The 26,611-nt window shown below is 35.1% G+C and overlaps 1 protein-coding gene across 6 annotated transcripts in view; it reads right to left on the bottom strand.

The window, feature by feature from the left end:
* The window catches only part of Agtpbp1 (ATP/GTP binding carboxypeptidase 1), a 196,411-nt gene that overhangs the window by 107,234 nt on the left and 62,566 nt on the right, over positions 1-26,611 (bottom strand). For 5 of the 6 annotated variants that reach the window (XM_078047392.1, XM_078047393.1, XM_078047391.1 and 2 more), the window contains 6 exons: positions 18,900-19,024; positions 12,567-12,634; positions 9,947-10,010; positions 9,387-9,533; positions 6,256-6,387; positions 4,231-4,324 (listed from right to left, as the gene is read on the bottom strand). In XM_078047392.1, coding sequence (XP_077903518.1) covers positions 4,231-4,324; positions 6,256-6,387; positions 9,387-9,533; positions 9,947-10,010; positions 12,567-12,634; positions 18,900-19,024 — 630 coding nt within the window. Of the gene's footprint in view, positions 1-4,230; positions 4,325-6,255; positions 6,388-9,386; positions 9,534-9,946; positions 10,011-12,566; positions 12,635-18,899; positions 19,025-26,611 lie in introns of those variants that run through there. The other variant, XM_021734644.2, reaches the window with a different exon arrangement.

The following is a 26,611-nucleotide window of genomic DNA, read 5'->3' as shown; positions in this document are numbered from 1 at the left end:
CTCTTGCCATTTAATATAAGCAGTCTTTTAACAAACAGTTTTACAACACAGACTATCCCAATCCACCTAAAGTAAGAGAAAGACATTTTAGAGAACTATGTAGAAGAAACATAGTTAACATAGAACATAGTGAAAGATCAGAAATAATACCTACCATTAAATATTTACAATTAACTAATAATTAGTCACTACTATAGGTGGAACTTATTTGAAAACACCATCACTGAAGATAGAATTAGTTAGGATGAGGCCATACTGGAGGAGATGAAGCTATACTGGAGGAAGTGGGCCTTTAAAACAACATTAATGCTGTCCTAATAAGAGAGAAGACAATGAGAAGACATTCATAAAGGGAGAACATCAGCATGTAATGATGACGGCAAAAACTGAAATGTTGCAACTGCCTACTAGGAATGCAAAAGATCAATGCAAACCATCAAAAGGTAGGAAGAGCATGGAGGGGTGGCACACACCTGTGATCCCAGCTACTGGGGAGGCTGAGTTCTCAAGTTTGAGAACTGGGCAACTGAGACAGCCTCTGTCTCAAAATAAAGTAAAAAGGGCTGAGATGTGTAGCTCAGTAGTAGAGAACCCCCAGGTTCAATCTCCAGTACAACAAATACAAAAAGAAAAGAAAAGCAAGAAAGAAGTTAGTAAAGATTCTCCCCTATAGGTTTCAGAAGAAGCATGACCCTTCTGAGAATTTTCTTTTGAACTACCGCCTCTAAAACGGTTAGGCAACAAATTTCTGTAGTTTTAAGCCACCAAGTTTGCGATACTCTGATATAATAGCCCTAGGAAACTAAAACATTATGCTGTATGTAATTGCTTACAATAAACCCATAGGATTTTCCCACCTACGGCTAATTCTTTATTCAAAACTATGAAAATATTACAGTACTTTCAGAGAGTCTTTCTGTTGGCTGGCAGTTGTTTACAACATGCTTGAGTCAAATAATAGTATTTCTCATAGCTTTTAATCCTAAAACATTCTTATAACATGGTAATTTTTGATGTTCATTCCTCACACTGGCAAGTTGAAACATAAACTGTTTTTTCTGACTCTAGAGCCCATCAAGCTTATTCAACTATTCCATTACATTTAAAAAAAAAAAAAACTTATGAAGCCTGGTGAAAACTCATCTTTAAATTTTTACCCCCCAAAAATATTTTAAATATATTAAACTTCAATACAAAAAAGTTTCTGAAATTCTGACATTTATAAGCCAGCATGAATTTATAAAAGTTACCAGAGAATTTTAAAATATTAATTTGTTGAAATGTAGTATGTATTATGTTAAATTGATAAAAGTTTCTCAGTTTCAACAATTTATACTTCCTCATAAATTTTCCCAATCTTTTTGGGAAAGAACAACACAATCAAACATAACTTGAAGAGTATAGTCTATGGTTTATTCATTTAAGAGCAGTGGAGAAAGAAAAGCTTAAATCCAGTTACTAAAGTTAATCTACTTTTCTTTGAGGATCAATCCTAACAATGACCATCAAGATGGAGAAACTAAAAAAAAAAAAAAAAAAAAAGACAGAGTTACAATAACTTCCTTAACAGCTTCATTTTGGATTAACAGCTTTAAATCTGAACCCTAAAATTAGAAAGGAAAGAAATCCTAAAGGAAAACATCATCCTTCCAACATAAATCTCTCAAATCTTCTTTTAGCATGGGGTACTATTTAAACAGAGGAAGAACCACTATAGAAAGCTCTAAATTACTGAGTTTTCTAAGTTAATTAAGGGAAGAGACCCTCAAATTACTAAAAATGACAAAGAGATCAAGATGGAGATATTTGGTCACTAAACTGTTTATTCTTTTAGAAGAAAAAGTTAAAATTAGTTTTTCTTTTTTAAAATGAAATTATTTACAGATTAAGGAATATATGTGAATTAAAAACAGGGCTGAAGATGTAGCTCAATGGTAGGCAGAATGCTTGACTAGCATGTATGAAGCCCTAGGTTCAACCCCCAGTAGCTCCTATATATACACACACAAACATACATACAAATACATGTATATTTAGTACTAGTTAGGACTCATTCTCAGTCACATTACTACATTGCGTACTTAAAATATATTACATTAATATAAGCACTACGCTAGTTATCAGAATCATCTCATTAAATCCTAATCACTAATATTATTACCACTCCACAGACTAGAAAGGGGGATACATAGGTTAAGTAACTTACACCACATCATGGAGCCAGTGAGAGAGCTATATGAAAATCCAGGTCTGCCTGCCCTCAGAGCCCACTCTTAAGTCACTACTACACTACATTGATCCTAAATTGGTTTTTACTGTGATACAAACATTTCATCTTGTTACATTTCATCACATATTCCAGGACTATGTATAATCTTTGCCTAAGTAATGTTGAGTCACCCCACCAAATAATATTTATTATGAGCAAAGAAGGATCCAAGATATTTTAAAATATGCTGAGCTTTATTAAAAAATGTTTTTTTAAAAAAAAAAACTAGAAATGTCCTGAACCCTTTGTTTTAGAATAAAATTTAACCAAACAGTTCATGTGGACAAGCTCTCCTTTATAAGAGATTTGCAGTTAATAAATATAGGAAAAATGAGAAAATTAGAAAATCAATGTTTTATAACCCCTAATAAAATAACAGATCCAGGTAATGCATAAGTGAAAAATTATTAAGTGACAAGTATATGGGAACATTCCAATGAATGGATTGCCCCAACTAATTACCTTACATTACACAAAACAAGGTACCCTGCACCACTTCTGAAATATTTTGATTAAAACCAAAGTAAATACAATCATGTTACTAGCTCTGCCAGTATACAGAAAATTCAAGGAACATACCTGTTTGTTAAATGACCCCAGCATAGTCACCCTAATCCAGAATGTGGAACATTCTAAAGAAATATCACACAAGTCCTTCAACAAATAGAATCAAAAAATGGGGGGAATTTTACTGATTTTAAAAGTTTATGAGACATGTCAATCAGAGACCTCATCTGGACCTTGATTTGAACAAGCCAACTGTAAAAAGGGCATTCCTTTGATAATCAGAAAATATGAGATGATACAAAGAAAGTATTATTAATTTTGGTAGGTACACAAATGACATTTTGGTGAGACACAAAAAATGTCTATATCTGATAATGATCACACTAAAGAATTTACAGGTGAAATGTAATGGTGGATATTTATTTTAAAATATTCCAGGAAAAAATACGAGCAGAAAAAAATAAAACAGAAATACAAATGGCAGGATATTAATTGCTGTGGAAATTTGGTGACAGGTGCATGCAGAGTTCATTATATTATTATCTCTACTTTCGAATAAACTTGGAAACTTCCTAAATACAAAAAGTAATAATGTGTATACCTTGTTTGGATTCTGATTCCAATAAACCAATTGTGGAAGGGCAATTTTGAGATAACTAAAGAACACAGGCTAGATTTCAAATTATTTGAAGGATTTAATAATTTTGTTGAATGTCATTAGAGTATTAATAGCTATTTTTAAGTCTTCTTTTAGAATTATACACTTAAGTATTTAAGAGAAAAACAATAATATTCAGAGAAAATCATCCCAGAGAAAATATCTAGAATTTGCTTAAAAGTACCCCAGGAAAAACAAACAAAAAGTATGGAGAAGAAACAAACAAAACAAAAATGGTACAATGTTTATAACTGCTGAACACAATAAGTAATTAATGTAATTAATTTAATTAGTCTAATAGTAAAAACTCTGTTATGTATGTTTGAAAAATTACATAATAAAAAAGTTTTTAAAGAATGACCTCTAGGCTTAGGAAAATTCTAAATATAAACAAATAATTGCAAATTGCTTTCATTTTCTGAGGTTAAAAGGATAAGTGAATAAAAATATACACAACACATAAATAAAATATATCTTAAGATACATATCACAAAAACGACACAAAAGAGAAATAGAAATATATAAATTTAAGAAATATTCAGATTTTCATGAGAATTAAGGAACTAGTCATTAAAAGACTGCAAAATTGGGTGAGGAATATAGTAGGCACTCAATAAATGTTTCTGAATGAATGAATATTCTATAAATTATCTTATTTCATCTTATAGAAACTAAGACTGTTCAAAGTCTAAATTTCTATAAACATTATAACTTAATTCAACCTGTACACTTCAAAATAATGAGGCCCAGAATAACAAAGGATATAACTCTGTTTACATTCAAAACATTTACTCACTTCATAAGACCTGAATTCTTCTTACTAAATGGTCCGATGATTTTGAACATCAGTTCCACAACTCCATTTTTCCCTAAAGATACTGAATTCACAGCTGAAAGGGAGAGAAAAAGATACAAAATGATTTAAAAACTTCAGTAACTGAAAATATGTACACTTACTGATACATAGCCAAAAATATATATATACAAAGTGTTTAATTAATGTGAACTCAAGTCACTCTTAGTTTAAGTCCACCTTAATTAAATGCTTAAGGGAAGATGTTCTTTTTTTTCCCCTCTTTTGTTTTATGGGAAGTTGCAAGGAAATTCTGAAACAAATTACAGACCAAAAAATATATATATATTATAAAAAAAAGACTCCAGCTGGATGCAGTAGCACACGCATGTAATCCCAGCAGCTCACAAGTCTAAGGCAGGAGAATCTCAAGTTCAAAGCCAGCCTCAGCAAAAAAAAAAAAAAAAAAAAAAAAAAAAAAAAAAAAAAAATCTGCAACTTGTATTTGGGATAAAAAATGGGAGTTCATAACCCACTTGAATCAAATGTATGGAAGATGATATGTCATGAGCTTTGTAAGGTTTTGAACAACCAATAAAAAAAAAAAAAACTCCAGTTGCTCTATTTGTTTCTTCAATCAATTTGGTCAACATGGGGATTGAGAGACAATAGTAAATAGTCTCTGCCTTGACAAAGCATGGTGTTGGGAGAATGAGAGAAACCATAAACAAATAGCTACTTAATTAAATTGTGAGTTATAAGCTATTTGGGTTACATCACCCTGCTCAACATTTTCAATTCTGAATACATATATTTTTTAAAATTTTAGATGAACTATGCTAGTCAGCGGCTAATTCAATAAAACACCACCAAAAATGTACCTCTTAACATTTTGTAAAATGATAAAAATTTCCTCTTAGTTTGTTACTTCGTTATCCTTTCTAATTTTATGGTTGTGCTTTCTATTTCCTTGATTATATTTGGTGATTTAGCCATTTTGTTTTTAATCTAATTCAATTTTCATTTTTAAATCAATATTTTTCTATTTTCTAATGTTGTCTTTTATTTTTTTTTTGCTATCTCATTCCTCTACTCTCAATATTATTTCTCTGCTCTTCTCTAGTTAGATAACTAGTTCATTCACTTCCTTATGTTCTTTTTAATTATACAGGTGTTCATTACTTAAGTGTTCAAAGATATTTTCCTTTAAGCACACCATATTGTCAAAGCACAGATATATACACATACTCACACTTAACTTAGGTTTATATGAGTTTATGTACATGTGTACACACACACACACACACACACACACACACACACACACACACTTCCTCATTATTTTACAAAGATATTCTGCAATAATACATACCCTACAATTCAAATTTTAGGTTCTTTCACTAAACACTCCAATTTCACAGTCAGAGAATAAAAAGGAAATGCACGTATACCTAAGTGAGCATGTGTGCTTAGGGAAACATTTTATCTGAGTCGATCTCTCTCCTCAATATATTTTTCAGAGGCCCCAGTACTATGGTTTTTCAGTTCTGCCACTTCCCTACTACTAAAGATAAGTGACCCCACCTTTCCTTTCAGCTTTCTTCTCATCTGTGAAAATCCCAAGAGGTATACGGTTTTTCAAGCTGCAATACCCTCATATTTTTCCACAACTTTTCCCACAGCAACCTATTCACCACCCTCTAGTCCTTTACAAATTAAGGGGGTAAGTGAGAATTCTCAAGACTTGCCTTCTTAACCCAAAATACTTCTGTTGAATTAAACTTAAAAGAGCTAAAACAAGACAAGATATTAAATCTTCTCTTTCCCATGAATTTGAGACATCTGCAATCTGTATACAGGGTAAAAATGGGAGTTCATAACCCACTTGAATCAAATGTATGAAATATGATATGTCAAGAGCTATGTAATGTTTTGAACAACCAATAATAAAAATAAAAATAAAAACATTTTCATTTTGTTTAACTTCACAACACCTGAGTTAACTAAAAGTCACTCTGAAATACTCACAATTGGCAGAATACACTCGTAAAAGCTGAAGACAAGGTAGAACCAAGCGATGATTCTGCAAATTCTGTTTGACCAAACTCAGAGTTATATTCAGAGCCCCATTAATTCTAGCTTTCACTCCAAATTTTTTATCTGTTTAAAAAAAAGTTATTCACATTTACTTTTGAATAAAATGAAATCATAAAGCAATGACATTTTTAATTTAAATTATGAATTCATATCACCAAATATGAAGTTGACCTATAAAGTCATAATCATTTCTTGTATGATTTTTTAAATACTCTATGATTTTTAAAATACTTTTGAAGCTTGCTTAAAAGAATGTGAGGGGCAAGCAAAAGATAGGGCAAAAGGACAGAGGCTGGAATAGCCCAACACTTAGGTTGTCAAAAAAGAATCTAACTGACCCTTTACACAAGCAAGTCGGTCTAATTCAACAAGTTTATCAGAATACCATCACATAGTTAAGAGGAAGTATAGAGAATCTAAATGTCCATTCCAATATTACTAATTTAATATGGGCAGTATCCTTTTCCTACTTATGAAAGAATATAAATTAGGGGAAAAATGAATAGCTTATGTAACTAATACTATCAAATCAATGTCTAAGGAATATAACTCAACATAAAAAACAAAGAGAAGTTCTTTTTTATTATTATTTTTAGTGGTACAAATTTATGAGGCACACTAATAATTCAATACATGCATCAATATGTAATGATCAAACCATGGTGGTTAAAATTTCTATCTCTTAACATTTTTAAAATTTTTGATTGGCACATAATTGTACATATTTATGGGTTATAGTATGATACTTAAATACGAGTATATACTATAAACTGACCAAATCAGGATAGTTAACATTACTAACTCCTATCATTACTTTGTGTTTGGAAAGCACTGTTCTTAATTAGTATTTTCATCAAGAGATTAAAAAGATTTTTAAAAATTTAAAGAACACGTGGTCTGGGGCTGTGGCTCAGCGGTAACTACACACTTGCCTGGCGTGTGTGAGGCACTGGATTCAATTCTCAACACCATGTATAAATAAATAAAGGTCTTTCAACAACTAAAAAAGTATTTTAAAAAATTTTAAAACAAGAATTTAATAATATTAAGATTTAAACAAAAGAAGCAAGAAGGTCCAAGAAAAAGAGATATGCTGTGAGCAGCAGAAATTTTAAGTCTAAAAGAATTAAACGTTGTTAAAGGAATATTACTCTCATTTTACAAGAAATAAAAAAATGAAAATCACTCAAGAAATGACTGTACAAATCTCTGAATAACATAAAATTAGAAAACTAAGACAAATAAAGAAAAATGGAAACTTAAAATATGTAGGAAAAAATAAGGATGACCTTCAATTTGAATGGGACATTAACTTAGCCAGATGCAATGGCACATGCCTGTAATCCCAGCACCTCTGGAGGTTGAGACAGGGGGATCATGAGTTCAAAGCCAGCCTCAGCAAAAGCAAGGCACTAAGCTACTCAGTAAGACCCTGTCTCTAAATAAAATACAAAATAGGGCTGGGGATATGGCTCAGTGGTTGAGAACCCCTGAATTCAAAACCCAGTATATTTAAAAAAAACAAAAAAAACATGGGGCTGGGGATGTGGCTCAAGCGGTAGCGCGCTCGCCTGGCATGCGTGCGGCCCGGGTTCAATTCTCAACACCACATACAAAGATGTTGTGTCCGCCGATAACTAAAAAATAAATATTAAAATTCTCTCTCTTTCTCTCTCCCTCTCTCACTCTCTTTTTAAAAAAAAACATAACTTAAATTTCACAAAAAGTATAAGAAAGATAAATTGTTTATAATTAGAAATGATGCATGAAACAACAATATTCATCAATCAACAGGTTTTCTTATTTTATTTTCCATTTTTACTTCACACAAAAATCCCAAAAGGGAGTCCTTAAAACTCAAAATCAGGTTAAAAAAAAGATACCAATAACATATTTGTTAACAAACTTAACATATATTTGAGTCCTAATGTCCCAAAATATACATAGGAATTAAAGTCACCTGAAGGTTGAGTTCTTTAAGAGCAACACATGCTTAAAGTTCTATTTAAACATTTGCACAATACACAAAGATATACTTGAAATACACATAAATACATAAACTATGTAGACACATAATTTGGGGGGGGGGGCAGGTACTGGGTTTTGAACCCAGGGACAAGCATTTTTAACCAGACACTTGAAATTTAATACCCATATGCAAGCCAAAAAGCAATGCCAAAACTCTTAAAGCACAATTGAAGAGTTAAGGGAGTCATTTTAATCTCTGTGCAGATATACAACTATAAATTTAGCCTTTATTCAAACAACACCTTCCTCTGTTAACCTAACCTAAATTGATTTTCTTCTTTGTCTACATCCATTTTTATCAATCTATATTTTTTTAAATTGATATGTCCTACTATTGTAATAATTGGTCTCATAATTTTCCATGTCTATTTTGGTCTCTATAAGGGGAGAATTCTAACAATGCAATAAAATTATGACATGAATGAAAAGCAATGATTGTTTACCTCTCTGTAGAGGAAGGAATCAAGATGGAGGGAGGAGGAATGGAAAAGGGGAGAAACCGAGTTTAAAACTGACCTGATTATACTATGTGCCTATATGAATATATCACAATAATTTCCATTTTTATGTACAACTATAATGTACCAATTAAAATAAATTAATAGAAAACCAATAGAGTCAAAATACCCTCTATATGAGTATCAAGAGAAAGGGGATGGCAGAGGGAGGGGAGGTCACAGGGTAGGGAGGTCAGGAGACTGAAGTGGGGCAAACTATTTTATATGCATTTATAAATATGTCAAAATGAACTTGAAAATTACATAAAACTATGATGCACTAATAAAACAGATTTTAAAAAAAATTAAGCAACTTCAGGTATAAAGAATTGATGATATGGGGCTGGGATTGTGGCTCAGAGGGAGAGTGCATGCATGAGGCACTGGGTTCGATCCTCAGCCCCACATAAAAATAAAAAAATATATATATAAAGATATTGTGCCCACCTATAACTAAAAAAATAAATGTAAAAAAAAAAAGAATTGATGATACAAAGATAGTTCTAGACTCAGTAATCATACAAGGGAAACCCTTACCTTTTGGTCCAATCTTTGCAAGAACAGAATGAATCTGCACCATTAACTCCTCATGTGGGGGAGAATCTTTGCTGGCATTTGTAAGTAATTGTAACAATATTTGTGAACCACCTTTGGTGACTAAGAAACTTGCTCTTCGACCTCCACCTAAATTTAAAAAAAAAAAAATTTAACAGCATATTTTAACAGCATATCTTCTCCAGTATGTATCACAATTGGTCAGTATTGCAGACATTAAAGTGCTGATTCCTAAAATCAAGCAAATACTATCAAAATCATATTTTGTGTTATCTCATTTATCTAATCAGAAAGTAGCCCACAAAGAGTGAACACGAGTAATACCAAAATTCTAAGTTTAAAACTCTAAACTTTTGTTGCAGGAGTAATTTGAGGGATATTTGAATATATCCAAACAAAACAGCAAAGGAGTATGATATTTCAATTTCCAATCCCAATACTTAGAATACCTTCTATATGAGTATAAAAAATTCAAAGTACACATGATACATGGCAGATCACTATTTACAAACAGAAATAATACCAAAGAAACAAAAACTTACCAGCTGAAACCAGCTCAACAAGAATGCTCAAGATATTTAGCGTAGTTTGAAGATCTTTAGTGTTCTGAAATAGATAGTTGATTGGCTTTATTAAAAATGGTAAACAGGGGCTGGGGTTGTGGCTCAGTGGTAGAGCGCTTGCCTAGCATGTGTGAGGCACTGGGTTTGATTCTCAGCACTGCATATAAATAGATGAATAAAATAAGGTCCATCAACATCTAAAAATAATATTAAACATGGTAAATATGTGAAGCTCAAACTTCTCGTACCTCTTGGAAACTATCTATATTTTATAAATGACCTTCTCAATTTGTCTAGGAACAAATGTATTCAGGTTTCCACTATTCTCTTATTCAGTTTTCTTTTTGCCTCTCAGAACTTTTACAAATATATTTATAGCTATCATTTTCTTAGTATCGACATTATTACAAAAGAAATTAATTTGTAATTTAAATTCCTATATTTCTACCAAAACAGATCTACCAGATAATAAAAGTAAAAGAACTGCTAAGATATAGCTCAATGGTACAGTTTTTGCCTCAAAACTGAAAGGATCTGGGTTCTGCCCCAGTGAAGGAAAGAAAGAAGAGAATAAGGGAAAGAGGAAAAAAGGAGAGAAGGAGAAAAAAAATGGACTAAAATTAAAAAGGCATTATAATATATATATGATGACTACTCAGTCACCTAGCTCCTGTCTTAAGAAATAAATATTATCAATTTCTTATGAGTTCTCCCTAAAATAATATGCTCATAAAAGAGATTCAAGTATGCACACATGTGCAGACATATTTATTTTTCCAAATGGTATTGTCCTATAGATATTATTTGGAACCTTGGCAATTTTCATATCAATAAATAGAGCTTCTTCATTTTTCTTTTTAAAGGCTGAACAATAAATTCCATTATATGGTTATACCATTTGTTATGTAACCAGTCACCTACCCATGGGATATTCAGGTATTTTTATTTTTTTTTCCTGGCCTTTATTTTTATTTTTTTACATACAATAGTGGAATGCATTACACTCATTATTACCCATTTACAGCACAATTTTTCAGAACTCTGCATATAAAGTTGTTCAAGCCAAATTATGCCATTATACATGTACTTTTTTTTGCATTACTCAGGTGTTTTTAGTATTTTACTATTTAAAATTTATAGCAAATAACTAAGCAAATATGTTTATACGTGATGAAAATAAATTTCTGTATGTGAAATAAATTTCTAGAATTTCTGAGTCGAAGATATTACCAAATTGCCCTCCTTGGAATAATTTACACTCTCATCAGCAATATAGAAGGAGAGTACTATTTTGTAAAGCCCAGACAACCAATCTAATAAATAAAAATGCTTAAACATGGTACTCTGGTTACTTTTATTAAAAGTGATGCTTAATCTCTACTGACATTTATCTTTCTTTTTCTGAGAACTATCCAATCATAACCTTCAGATGATTTTCTACTGGTTATGAACTTTTTTCCCTTACTGATTTATAGTTCCTTATGTTGAAGAAATTACATGAGTTCAACGAGTTTTTCTGTATTTTCCAACTATCTATTATAGAGTTTTTTTCATACACTTGTTAATGTAGTTAAATTAATGTAGCAAGCTTTTCTTTTATGACTCCCACTTTTTATACTTAGAAAACTTCCTTGTTATAAGAATACTTTTTAATTTCTCCCATTTCTTCCTCCAGTATATGATTTTATTTTCAATGCCTACATCTTTGCTTTGTGGAAGTAAGAATCCAACATCATGCTTTCCCAGATGGCTATCAAATTTGCCCCAGGCTCTGTTTGTTAAGCAACCCCTGTATTCATCCGTGATCTGAAATGCCACCTTTATCAAACAGTACTAAATTCTCATGAGCATTTTAAATTTATTTTTGGATTTTCTATTCTGTTACACTGCTACCTACCTAGTACTTGTATAGAATTCCTAAATTATTTTAGTTACTAAACTTTATAATATTTTTTGATATTTATTTGGTAGGAATAGTCCTTTCTCATTTCTCTTCTTTCCAGGAATGGCCTTTCTATTTCTACTTATTCTTGACCCCAACTCATTTGGACAAAATCGTATGAGACTGCTCTAAACTAGCAGATCAATTTAAGGAAAATCAATATTCTTGTATGGTTAAGATTTCCTATGGAAGAACATAAACTTATTTCTTGTGTTTAACACTGTACTGAATAAAATATAATATCCTGATCTGAATACATTCTCTGATTTTACCCAAAAATTTTACGCTGGCATAGAAATTTAAGTATCATAAATATAACATAGTTACTCAACCAATAAATAAGAGTAAAACAAATCATGAATGCATAGCAATAGAATAATAGAATAATGGAATAAATTAGACTTTCCAATGTTTATCATTTATTTTAAACTGAAGTTTCATTTCCAGCTAATGTTTCATTTGGTGAGGCGTGAAAGCATTCTAGACAAGTGCTCTATCACTGCACCACATCCCCCAGCTCTCTTAAGACAGAAAAACATTTATGATTAGTATTTGTATATCTGTGTGTGTGTGTGTGTGTGTGTGTGTGTGTAGCCTTTTACATTCAGTATTGTTTCTTAGAAGTAATTGTACAATTAAAGGCTGTTAGTGATTTACCTCTAATGTTGACAGCAGAACTTCCATTCCTGTAGAACCTTTGGCTGTCATTTCTCTCCTTGTTTTTTCTAAAAAGTAGAAAATAAGTTTTTAATATGAATGGGTAATTAAATATATAAAGTTTTATTAATATAGCTAGTATAGAATCAATAATCCTCCATTGGTTCAGTAAACATTCTATACTGGCTCCTACATGTTCCTCTCTCTGAAGTTGCTAATTCTGCTCAGTGGAGACTTCAAGATTTCAGTTAAAAAAGACCTTCCCTTCATTTCTTTTCAGTTACTACCATGATCTTTCTAAGAGTGTCCTTATCAATCCATGAAAAATTTAAAAGCCAGAAACATAATACAGATTAAAAGATAGTTAGAAGATAATTAATCAAAATGAGTAAAATTCAGAGACCTAGTACCATTTTGAAATATTTTTATTGTATTAATACTGTTTCAAATTTTGAATCACACAAAAATAACCAAAATTAAGGAAGAACAACTCCTGTAAGAATCTGGAGATGAAATCACCCAAATCATCTTTCCTTTCTCTGGGATTCGGGGGAAATGTGTAAATATTTCTATTATTTACAAGTTCCTAGATCTTTTCAATTCTCCTTTGATTAACAAGAGAAGGACAGTAAATCACAGGCCAACATTTAAGAAAGGAACTAACATTTACTATTCCATGTATTTTACCCACATTATCACTTACATGCCTCATTTTAACTCCCTGGGGGTGACAAATTACTCTTTTCGTGGACCAAAAATTTCTCCTTTGAGAACAGAGAACAATTATGTACAAAATAAATGAACAAATTAGTGAATAGACGAAGTGACTCAGATGTTTCTGAACACAATTTAATGTGCTTCTCAATTTAAGTCACAGGAATCATTCTTTTAACAAGTCCCCAATATTTTTAACACCTGAATACTAATGCCAGAAATTCTTTTATATATGGGCCACTGCCATTCACTTCGTATTTTGAGATTTTAAAAATAGAACACAAACTTGGGGCTGGGGCTAGGACCGGGGCTCAGAGGTAGAGTGATTTCCTAGCATGTGCGAGGCGCTGGGTTTGATTCTCAACACCATACAAAATGGATGAAATAAAGATACTGTCTCCAAATACAAATACACACACATACACATACACACACACACACACACACACACACACACACACACACACACACACAATTTTTTTTTTAAATAGAAAACAAGCAATCCACTCTCAATAGTACACATTCCACAATAAACTTCAAAGGACTAAATTCAATGTTCCACATGGCGGTAGTCTAGGGAGTTTAAAAGCAGAAAAATGAGAACCAAGGCTCAGATAAGAGGAAATAACAACATAGTTGCGGGAGACAAATTCAAACTAATAAGTCTTAGACATCATACGTTTGCCAAGAGCAAATCCTGTTCAATTTCTTAAGTCAGATATCTATTTGAAAATTATATTACTCTAAATTAGGAGTTATTAAAAAGAGGGAGAAACATACTACCTAGAGGTTATGGTAAACTGTTACTTATTGTACCTACTAATAACTACCCATAAAATAAATGTGCTGGAAATTCAATGTCATATTTATGTATCATCTCAGGTCCAGGAAGTGCACTTTGTTGAACTCATAGAAATCTTTCATCTTTCAAATTAGAAATTCTCATAAGTGATAAGATCTAAAAACACTGTTCATTTTTGCTCTCTACTGCCATATTTCTGATGTGTAAAAGACTGACAAATTTTCTCACCTATAAAAAGAAGTAAAGCTCATTAATGTTAACTAAATTTCTCCTTTTAAAAAAAAACTACACTATCCTGTCAACTTAATCTATCCTTCACTCGTTCCTCATTCCAGCTGCCTCTAACAAAAAAAGTTTAACTTCCGAAAGAAATAGTTTCAAAGAGCCAATGTATCCTTGATGTAAGTAATATTTTAAATTAAGACTACTGATTTAATAAAGCTAAATTATTTTAAAATACTAATATCATGTAGAATATTCAGAGGATAGAGAGCCCATGAAAAACAAGCCATTACATGTTCACCTTCCCTGTGTAGTGCTCACTTCCTTTAAAAATAACACAATGAAGCCTCTAACTCTGGTATTAATTTTGCTTATGTTATTACTGTTGCTTATGCTTCACACTAAATGAAAACTAGGTCTCACTCTAAGAATTTTCTACTCTACTCCTCCACTATGATCTTGGAAGATGTCAATGTTAACAAGGATTATACATTCAAATCCTAATTCTTAACAACAAAAATCCATCCCTGTGCTCCAACTTACCAAACCTCTCAATGGCCATTCTCAGGATCTCAAAATGTTCCACCACTAATGTGTTACCTCTCACTTTCAGATTATAACCTCCTAACATGCCAAATTTCTCTTTTCTTTGTAACAATTATATAATCCCTGTCACCTTCATTCAAACTTCAAGTTCATCAACTTATATATCAAGAAATCATAATATCAGTCTGCTCCATACCTAGCTTGGATTCCATGTGTCCCATGCCCCACACAAACCCCCATGCAGAAATGAATCCTATAAACTGCATTCTGTACTTCAACATAAGAGTAAAAACAGTGCCAGAAGAATTTCTTTTCCTAACTTTTTAGCATAAGATTGTGTAAGCAATCATATTGTTGGATTTCTAACATGTATAGATATAACACATACAACAATAATAGCAAAAAGAAATGAGAAAAAAATGGAGTCTTATTGGAAGAAAGTTGTAAATTTCCTAGAATTAAATACACTAAACTACAATGTTAAAAGATGCCTATATTTTAATCCCTACAGGAAACACTGAAAACTAAAATTGTCAAAAGTTGACAAAGCACACACACAAAAAAGAAGGCCATAAAAAATAAAACAGATGTAAAAGACATGAAACATTTAGAAAACAAATTTTAAAAGTCAGATGTAAATTCTATCTTATCAAAAAGTACATTAAATTGGAAGCACTAAACAGACTAGACTAAAAAAAGAAAAAAGCAAGATACAATATGTTATCTTCAAGAAACACAGATTCAGGGGTGGGGTTGTAGCTCAGCGGTAGAGCACTCACCTAGCATGGGTGAGGCCCTGGGTTCGATCCTCAATACCACATAAAAATAAATAAATATATTGTATCCAACTACAACTAAAAAATAAATATTGCAAAAAAAAAAAAAGATTCAGGGTTATAGCTTAGTTGGTAAAGTGCTTGCCTAGCATGCACAAGGCCCTGGGTTCAATCCCCCCTCAGTACCACCAAAAAAAAAAAAAAGATTAAAAAACACAATTTCATTAAACAGGGTTGAGAGGTGGGAGGGAAAGGGAGAGAGATGGGAAATAGCATGGAAATGGAACGAGACCCTTAGGTTTATACAAAATTACATACAAGAGGAAGTGAGGGGAAAGGGAAAAATAATACAAGGGGGAGGAATGAATTGCAGTAGTGGGGGTAGAGAGAGAAGAGGGGAGGGGAAGGGAGGGGAGGGGAGGGGGGATAGTAGAGGATAGGAAAGGCAGCAGAATACAACAGACACTAGGATGGCAATATGTAAAGCAATGGAAGTGAAACTGATGTGATTCTGCAAGCTGTATAAGGGGCAATATGGGAGTGTATAACCCACTTGAATCAAAATGTGAAATATGATATATCAAGAACTATGTAATGGAGGGGTAAGACAAGATAATACAAATGGAAGAAATGATTTACAGTAGAAGGGGTAGAGAGAAAAGGGGAGGGGAGGGGAGGGGAGGGGGGATAGTAGAGAATAGGACTGACAGCAGAATACATCAGACACTAGAAAGGCAATATGTCAATCAATGGAAGGGTAACTGATGTGATACAGCAATCTGTATACGGGGTAAAGTTGGGAGTTCATAACCCGCTTGAATCAAACTGTGAAATATGATGTATTAAGAACTGTGTAAGGTTTTGAACGACCAACAATAAAAAAATAAATAAAAATAAATAAAAAAAAATAAAAAAAAAAAGAAATTTCTGTAATTCCCAAATATCAGTTAATCATCAATGTTAGCTGAGTTTAACATATTCATTCTAAGTCACTGTAACCTGAAATATCATATATTTTATTAAATTCAATTCAATTATATTAAATACTGTAAGATTTTCTCGAAAAAAAAAAAATAAAAAATAAAAATAGTTTCACATTTTTTAATGATTGAAAAAATCAAAAAAAAAACACAATTTCAAAGTAAAAGAAATGGATAAAAATACAATATAAAAAGATTAATCTTAAGACAGCAGGAGTGGCTATACTATCAGACAAAACAGACTAAATATTACTTAAAACAAAAAGGAATGTTTCATATTATAAAAAAGGCAAAGCATCAGGAAGATAAACAACCATAAGTGTATATACCTCACAACACAGCCTTCAAATGAATAAATAAAAACCATCAGAACAAAAAAGATAATTACACAGTTCAACAATAATAGATGGAGATTTCAATACCACTCTTAATTCATAGACTAGAATATTTAACTTAACAATGATAAGATTCCTATAGCCCAAGAATTAAAACCAAGAATCAATAAATGGGCTGCACTCAAACTAAAAAGTTTCTTCTCAGCAAAAGAAACAATCTTTGAGGTGAATAGAGAGCCTATATCTTGGGAGCAAATTTTTATCCCTCACACATCAGATAGAGCACTAATCTCTAGGGTATATAAGAAAATCAAAAAGCTAAGCACAAAAAATAAATAAATAACCCAATGAACAGACACTTCTCAGAGTAGGATATATAATCAATCAACAAATATATGAAAAAATGTTTATCATCTCTAGCAATTAGAGAAATGCAAATCAAAAGTACTCTAAGATATCATCTCACTCCAGTCAGAATGGCAGCTATTACGAAGACAAACAACAATAAGTGTTGGTGAGAATGTGTGGGAATAGGTATATTCATACATTCTAGTGGGACTGCAAATTGGTGCAGCCAATATGGAAAGCAGTATGGAGATTCCTTGGAAAACTTGGAATGAAACCACCATTGGACCCAGCTATCCCTCTCCTTGGTCTATACTGAAAGACCAGCATACTACAGAGACATAGCCATCAATGTTTATAACAGCACAATTCACAATAGCTAAACTGTGGAACCAACCTAGATGCACTTCAGGAGATGAATGGATAAAAAAAAAATGTGGCATACACAATAGAATATTACTCAGCAATAAAAGAAAATAAAATCATGGCATTTGCAGGTAAATGGATGGCTTTAGAGAAGACAATGCTAAGTGAAGTTAGCCAATCCCAAAAAAACAAATGTCGAATGTTTTCTCTGATATAAGGAGGCTGATTCATAGCGGGGTAGGGAGGGGGAGCAATGGGAGGAATAGATGAACCCTAGATAGGACAGAGGGATGGAAGGGGAAGGGAGGGGGCAGGGGGTTAGCAAGGACAGTGGAATGTGATGGACATCATTATCCAAAATACATGTATGAAGACACTAATTGGTGTGAACATACTTTATATACAACCAGAGATATGAAAAATTATGTTATATATGTATAATAAGAATTGTAATGCATTCCAATATCATTTATTTTTTAAAAATCAATTTTAAAATTTGTAAAATAAAATAAAATAAACAATTAGATGGATTTTATTTGACTGATTCAAATAATGTTGTGTTGATATTTCCCAATATTAATATTAAGTGATTTTACATTACTGAAATAATATTCCTTAACAATGATAATCTTATTTAAATGTATGCACTTAATTTACTGTTTTTATTTGAAATTTTTCCTATTTCTAAGCACAATATCAACATTTGTATTCTGTCAAGATTTTTATATTAATTTAGTAATATTTGCCTCATAAATATAAATGTGATGCCTACTGAACATTTCTTTTTAGATGCTTCTCATAAAAAAGTCTCAAGACAAGCCCATGATAGTTGTTATCTCTATTTCAGAGTTGGTGAAACAAAGTCCTAGAGATTCAACAACTTCCTCAAGAATCTTAGTCACTGAATGGCAGAGCTTGAAGTTGAAAATGGGGACTACACAAATAACCAACACCCTATGCTACTTAACATCTTTTAGGGTCAATATTCTACAAGTAGTGCTGGTGCTATTTATCTGAAAACGGGGGCAGAGAGCAACAATCATAACTAAGTACCATGGTAATCACTATTAGAAACAATGTGTTGAAAATGAATTTCCTATAAAGTTTTTCAGTTTGCTACTCTGAATCAATCTGAGAAAAATAGTTCATTTTTTAAATCATTCATTTATTAGAAATTTGAATACTCTTAGCATCTAGTTTCAAAGAATTAAAATGGCATTCTAAAACAAAAAAAAATTATGTCTTACCTTGACTTTGAGCCAAATGAAGAATTTTTGATGTAACATATCTGGCAGTATCTGATTCTGTAGATTCAGTATTGATTTTCTCCAGCTGAGCCAGGAGCCCCACAATCCGAGAATTATTGGTAAGGCTAAAAAGAATATTACATTAAAGCATAAGCTACATCAACTGTAATTTCAACATTATACAGATCGGTGTTTCTTTTTTTAAAAAAGCTGTTCTAAAAACTTTAAGTATTTACGTGTCACATTTCCTTACTCATATCTTAATATTGTTAAAATTCTGAATTAAATGAGAAAAATTCTACCTCAGAAATCTACAAATCACAAATGTGCATTCAATCTGACCAAGAATCTTATCACACAATAAAAGTTCACCTTTCCACTTGCCAAAATTACTATATTTTCTCTGCTCTTCTCAAAACTCAGAATCCCTCCACCCACCCCACTTTACTTTCATCCTATTATAAAATCAAATAAAAACATGTTCATCTTTCACCACCAAATCCTTATACCTATGTAATTCTCTACCTATATTCTTCTCTGTTCCCACTCATTAAGCAAACATTTGTACACAATGTCCTGTTCTAAAATGTTGCCAACATAATAAAAATTTCTGCCTCTTATAGAGGAACTTTCTAATAATAAAAGACAAGTTATAGGGCTGGGGTTGTGGCTCAGTGGAAGAGTGCTTGCCTCCCACATATAGGCACTGGGTTCAATCCTCAGCACCACATAAAAATCAAAATAAAGATATTGTGTCCATGTAAAATGAAAAGACTATTTTTAAAAAGAGGCAAGTTACATAAATAAATTTTTAAGTTACATAGTATTTCAGGTGTTAGAAAGTGTTCTGGAGAAAAATTTGTTTTAGGGGAACAAAAGGCACAGGGGGAGAGGTCCAATTTTGAACACAGTAGTCTGGGAAGACCTTACTTGGAAAGTAATATTTAAGGAAAGGCTGAAAGAAGAAAGAACATCAGCCATGACATACCAAGACAAAGAAGAAATCACAAACACTAAGACCCAGTTAGGAACATGACTGACATATTCAATGAATAATGAGGTGGCCTGTGTTGCTGAAGCAGACTTAAAGAAGAACAGCAGTGAGAGATTAAGTCAGAGCTGGGGGGTGAACATTTGGTCTTATAAAGGTCTTTGGCTTTGTACACTTAAACCCAGGCCTTCTTCAAATTCTCAAAACAAATTCTCCAAGTATTTGCTCCTTCAATTATTATTATCTATCTCTCCCTTACAACTGGATCATACCAATCAGTACACAAATATGATCTAGGAGCTTCTGCTAGCTATTCCATTTCTGATACTCCTTGAAAGAGATGTCTGTATTTACTCTCTCCATTTCCTCTCATTTTGTTCACATTACAAACTACTAGTTTTCCTTCTGCACTCCCAGGTTTCCCAAAAGACTCCTGTGGTCTCTTCCATCCTCATCCTATTCAATATCTCAGCACCACCCTGACTAGATATCCCACTTTCTGTCAAACACTTCATTCTCTGGACTTAAATGACTCCTGCCTCTACCTGATTTTCTTCCTATCACAATTTCTTTTCAATTTTCCTCAGCACCTCTAGACATTGAAGTCTCCCCCCCTACAGCACTGCCCCCAGCTCATTTTCATTTACCCTCTCTACACTTTTGCTCTCAGTGACTTCATCTAAGGCCATAACTATAATTACCATCTATATGCTGATTGGTTCCTGCATTCAACTGCAGCCTCAACCTCGGAGTGTATGCAACCTAATCATTCCTATTTAGGTGGAAAACTACTCTTTCCTCCTTCCTCTTCTAATCTTCTCCTCTTCTAAACTTTTCTAAATGCACATGCAACCATCAGTTGCTTAAAATAAACATCTAGCAGGGTGCGGTGGCGCACACCTCTAATTCCAACTGCTCTGGAGGCTAAGGCAAGAGGATCATGAATTCAAAGCCAGGCTCAGCAATTTAGCGAGGTTCTAAGCAATTCAGCAAGACCCTGTCTCTAAATAAAATACAAAAAAGGGCTGGGAGTGTGGCTCAGTGGTTAAGTGCTCCTGAGTTCAATTCCTCCTACCTAAATAAGTAATAAATACCTAGACTCCCTTTCTCCTTACTCCAACTCAATATAAGCTCTATCTCTAAAAGATCTAAAATCCACTCACTTCTCCCTCTCTCCACCCCCCTATATAAATATATGTAATTATTAATGTATAGTCATCTCTCACAACACCCTAATTAGTCAGCTTCCCTTCTTGATGTCAAATAATCCATTTCTTAACAGTGATTATTTTTAACTTTTTATTTTGAAATAACTGGATTCATGGAAGTTGCAAAACTACTAGAATTGATCTATATAATTTACCCAGTTTCCTCGATGATCACATTATATATAACTATAGGACAGTATCAGAATCAGAAAATTGACATTGGCAGGAGTTCTATGCCATTTTATCACACGTAGATTTATGCAAATACAAATATAATCAAATTTCTTTCCAAATAAAAATCTTTCAATGGCTTCCCAACAGACTTCAAGACCCACAGGCCCTGTAACACTTGGTCCCTACCTACCTCTCAGACTTTATTCCCTACAATATTCCCCTCTCTCCCTAGGATGCAGTCACAGTGGGCTTCTATCAGTTACTTGAATACAGCAAAATTTTCCTCAACTTCCAGGTCTTTATATTTGCTAACTGTGGTGAGCCGCCTCTGCCGCTTATGCAGATTATGGTCGCCATTACAAGATGGCGCTGGCTCCGCTGTGGTTTGTGACAAACAACTCCTTATTTGGGAAAGTTGGTGCATGGCTTTTCAGCACCCTATGAGAAAGTCCCATGTGGCAGCTTCGCATTGGGACTTGAGATGCTATATTAAGGCTGGGAGGGGCATCCGAGGGAGGAGTAGAAGAAATATCAAGGGCCTGAATAAACCGCTGAAAGAAGATTCTCAAGTTGCGTCTTCCTTGCGAGCAAGGGGTCGCGACAAGTGGTGCCGAAACCCGGGAACCAGAACTTTCAGAGGTCAGGGGTGGTGCACCAGTTAGTCTCAGGTAAGTGGGATCCGCGATCAAAGCGGGGCAGCTCCTCTGTAAAGAAAGAGAGCGGGAAAAAGGTATTTGCTCCTCTCCAAATAAAGAGAGAGCGTTATATTTTATTGCAGCTGCAATGTGTACTTTCGCTTTTGTTTTTTGTGCTTCTTTTGTTTGTTTTTTGTGCTTCTTTTGTTGTGTCATGGGTGCTGCATCTTCAAGTCCGCTTCTCCTGGCCCTAGATGGCCTGTTACGTTCCAAGGGACTAGAAGTAAAGCGTAGTACTTTACAGAGATTTTTACAGAAGGCAGATATTGCTGCACCGTGGTTTGCATTTTCGGGCAGCCTTACTATACCTAGTTGGGATAAATTAGGCAAAGATCTTGACTTTGCTTCTGAGCAGGGCATATTAGAGGGTGGGGTGATACCCCTTTGGAAGATGGTCCGTAATTGCCTTACAGATGGCAGATGTCAGGAAGCACTTACTAAAGGACAGGAAGTTCTAGAGCAATTACATGAGGAGAAATCAGAAACGGCAACAACAAAAAGTGAGATATCTCAGGAGGATGGGAGAGTGCGGGACGTGAAACAGGGGAGGAGACGATTGTATCCAGATCTCAGTACGCTGCGTACACCCCCATGCGAAAGTGGGTCAGAGGAAAAAGAGGATGAGGAGGAAGAGCTTGGGAGGCTGTCTCGTCAGCTAGAGAGTGTAGATATAGGAGAAGAGAACAGAAATAAACAGGGGCTCAGGAAAAATGATCCTCCGGATCCACCGCCGTACGGTGGGGGTGTTTCGGGGAGAGCTTTCCATGCCCAAATATGGAGGGCTGTTAACGCTGAGATGGGTCTTGCTTATCCAGTTTTTCAGGATGACAATAGGGGAAGATTCCATGAACCCTTAGATTTCAAAATTGTGAAGACCCTGGCGGAGTCCGTGCGCACTTATGGGGTGGATGCCGCCTTCACACTAACTCAGGTGGAGAGTCTGTCTAGATACTGCATGACTCCCTCTGATTGGGCTAGCCTTGTTCGGGCTTGTGTTTCTCCAGGCAAATATTTGGACTGGAGAGCATTTATGCTAGAGGGAGCTGTAGAACAAGCTGCCCAGAATCATGCAGCAGGCCGTCCGGCCTGGGACAAAGATATGCTTCTGGGGCAGGGCAGGTTTGCTAACCAACAAACGGGGTATCCTCCTGAGGTATATGAACAGATCAATAATATTTGCATTCGGGCATGGAAGTCACTTCCAAATAGAGGAGAGGTGTCTGGTAATTTGACCAAGATTATACAAGGCCCTACAGAACCCTTTTCAGATTTTGTAGCAAGGATGGTGGATGCCGCCGGAAAGATTTTTGGGGATCCTGATAGAGCCATGCCCCTTATCAAGCAATTGGTCTTTGAGCAATGCACCAAGGAATGTAAAGCAGCAATCACTCCTTATAAAAACAAGGGCATAGAAGCATGGATGAAGGTGTGTAGAGAGATTGGAGGACCTTTAACTAATGCAGATCTTGCAGCTGCTGTCCTTCAGATTGCAAAAGGGGGCGGTCCTGGTGCTGGAACATGCTTCCATTGTGGTCAACCCGGTCATTTCAAACGTGAATGTCCCAAAAAAGGCAATTTTACTGGACCTCCTCACGGTGGCCCTTCCAATGGCCCTCGTCAACCGGGGCTGTGTCCAAAATGCAAAAAGGGGAAGCATTGGGCAAAAGAGTGTAGATCAGTGAGGGACATCCATGGACAGCCTATTTCAGCTGGGCCAAAAAACGGCCGACGGGGCCCCCGACCCCAGGGCCCACAAATATATGGGGCAGTGGAGAATGTCACACCCGAACCCGAGACATGGCCATCTCTACGCCATCCCATGAGACGCGGAGAGCCACTACAGGTGCCGCGGGATTGGACCTCTGTTCCACCTCCAGACTCGTATTAACACCTAAGATGGGAGTCCAATTGGTGGAAACTGAGTTCAAAGGGCCTTTACCACCTGGCACTGTAGGTTTGCTAATTGGACGTGCATCCTCTATCTTACAAGGTCTTCATGTTTTCCCCAGAGTCATAAGCCCTGATGCTGTAGGGGCAGTAAAGGTTATGGTGGAAGCTCCAAGGGGCATTGTGTCTATCTCCCCAGGGGATCGAATTGCTCAATTGCTAATTTTGCCTAGTTTACATAGCCACTTCCCTGCTGACTCAAGGTCACGGACGGGAAGTGAGATTGGTACCACCGGAGGGAATTGTGCCTATTTGTCACTGGATATGAGCAATCGCCCCACTTTGGAATTAAGCATAGAAGGTAAATCTATTGTGGGATTGCTGGATACAGGAGCAGACCGTAGTATCATAGCCCTTAAGGACTGGTCTAAGGGATGGCCAGTGCAGACTTCTGATCAATCCCTAAGAGGACTTGGATATGCCCAAGCTCCTCAAATCAGCTGTAGACATCTTTCTTGGAAGGACCCGGAAGGACACAATGGTACCTTTCAGCCTTATGTACTTGATCTACCTATTTCTTTATGGGGCCGTGATTTGATGAAAGACATGGGGTTCACTCTTAGTAATGACTATTCCCCAGTGTCTCAACAAATTATGCAAAATATGGGGTATAGGCCAGGTCTAGGACTAGGAAAACACCTACAGGGGCGTAGGCATTCTGTGCAAGGTCATCAAAAGCTTAACAGATTTGGTCTGGGTTTTTCCTAGGGGCCACTGGGGCTCAAATACCTATAACATGGCTCATCGAGGAGCCTGTTTGGGTGCCTCAGTGGCCTCTTCCCTCGGCTAAATTGGCAGCAGCCCATGATTTAGTTAAAGAACAACTTGACTTGGGTCACATGCAACCTTCTACTTCTCCATGGAATACTCCCATATTTGTCATTAAGAAGAAATCAGAGAAGTGGCGCCTACTGCATGATCTACGAGCAGTTAATTCTCAAATGCAACTTATGGGGCCCATTCAAAGAGGGCTGCCTCTGCTCTCCTCTGTTCCTCAGGGCTGGCATATTATTGCTATTGACATTAAAGACTGTTTCTTTTCTATTCCTTTGCATTCTAAAGACTCACAACGTTTTGCCTTCACCCTTCCCTCGTGTAACCACGAGGAACCAGATCAAAGGTTTGAGTGGGTGGTGTTACCACAGAAAATGGCTAATAGTCCTATGATGTGTCAGATGTACGTGGGGAAGGCACTTGCACCTCTCAGACAAAAGTATTCCTCCATCAAGATCATTCATTATATGGATGATGTATTATTGGCCGCTAAATTAGAGCAGACAGTTCATGAGGCCTATAAAGAACTAGTAAAGCTGTTAGCTCAATATGGACTGCATATTGCACCTGAAACGGTTCAAACGGGGGATTCTATTAAGTATTTGGGAGCGACAATTGGGTATGACAAATTAAAACCACAAAAAATCACCATAAGAACTCAGGATCTCCGCACTCTAAATGATTTTCAAAAACTGCTGGGAGATATTAATTGGATAAGAGGATATTTACATATTCCTAATATTGTGCTCCAGCCTTTGTATACTACTCTTAAGCGTGATCCAGATCTTGCTTCCCCTCGTAGCCTCACTAAAGAAGCTAGAGCGGCCCTTATAAAAGTAGAAGAAGCCATACAGCATGCTACTCTATGCAGGCTCCAGAGTGATAAACCTTTCCAGTTATGTGTACTTGCCACTATGCGGCAGCCTACTGGAGTACTGTGGCAAGATGGGCCTTTACTATGGATCCACCCACATGTATCCCCGGGAAAATCCTTAGAATATTATCCTGATGCTGTTGCAGTGTTGGCACTTAAAGGGATTCAACAAAGCATTCAATTTTTCGGAAAATCACCTTCTTCTCTTATTATACCCTACACTAAAGCTCAAATTAATGTTTTGTATGCTAATCTAGACAACTGGGCTATTCTATGTTGCTCGTTTCAAGGAAATATTGATAATCATTACCCTTCTCATCCATTACTCCATTTTGTTCAGGAACATCCCATCATTTTCCCTAAAGTAACTTCATCCAGTCCAATTCCGGGGGCTGTTAACATCTTTATTGATGGTTCCAAGTCTGGAATGGGAGCTTATGTAATTAATGATTCTCCCCCTGTCCAGCGTCAATTTGCTCCTGGAAATCCACAATGGGTAGAACTACAAATTGTTATTGAGGTTTTTAAGCAGTGTTCTTTTCCTTTTAATCTCATTTCGGACTCCATCTATGTGGTACAAGCACTAAAACTCCTGGAGGCCGTGGGAGCTATTAGTGATGCCCATAATGTATCTGCTTACTTTGATCAGCTTCAACAGCTTATCTGTAGCCGCACTGTTCCTTTTTATCCAATGCACATCCGGGCTTACACCTCTCTTCCTGGTCCGTTATCACAGGGTAATGCCTGTGTGGACTCAGCCACTAGAGGTCAGTTGATCTGCTTGGCCTCCTCCTTAGAGGGGGCTAAATTGTTTCACTAGAATTTCCATGTTAATGCATTGACGCTGTACAGGCGTTTTTCCATTTCAAGAGCGGATGCTCGTCAAATAGTATTACAATGTCCCCATTGTGTCACGTTTCTTCATCCCCCTACTTATGGAGTGAACCCACAGGGGTTAAAGCCATTGGTTGTCTGGCAAATGGATGTGACACACATACCTGACTTTGGTAACCTCAAGTATGTACATGTTTCTGTTGATACGTGCTCTG

The sequence above is a fragment of the Ictidomys tridecemlineatus genome, chromosome 4, assembly GCF_052094955.1.
Source record: "Ictidomys tridecemlineatus isolate mIctTri1 chromosome 4, mIctTri1.hap1, whole genome shotgun sequence".
NCBI lineage: Eukaryota > Metazoa > Chordata > Mammalia > Rodentia > Sciuridae > Ictidomys > Ictidomys tridecemlineatus.
This window is presented reverse-complemented; position numbering and strand designations above follow the sequence as displayed.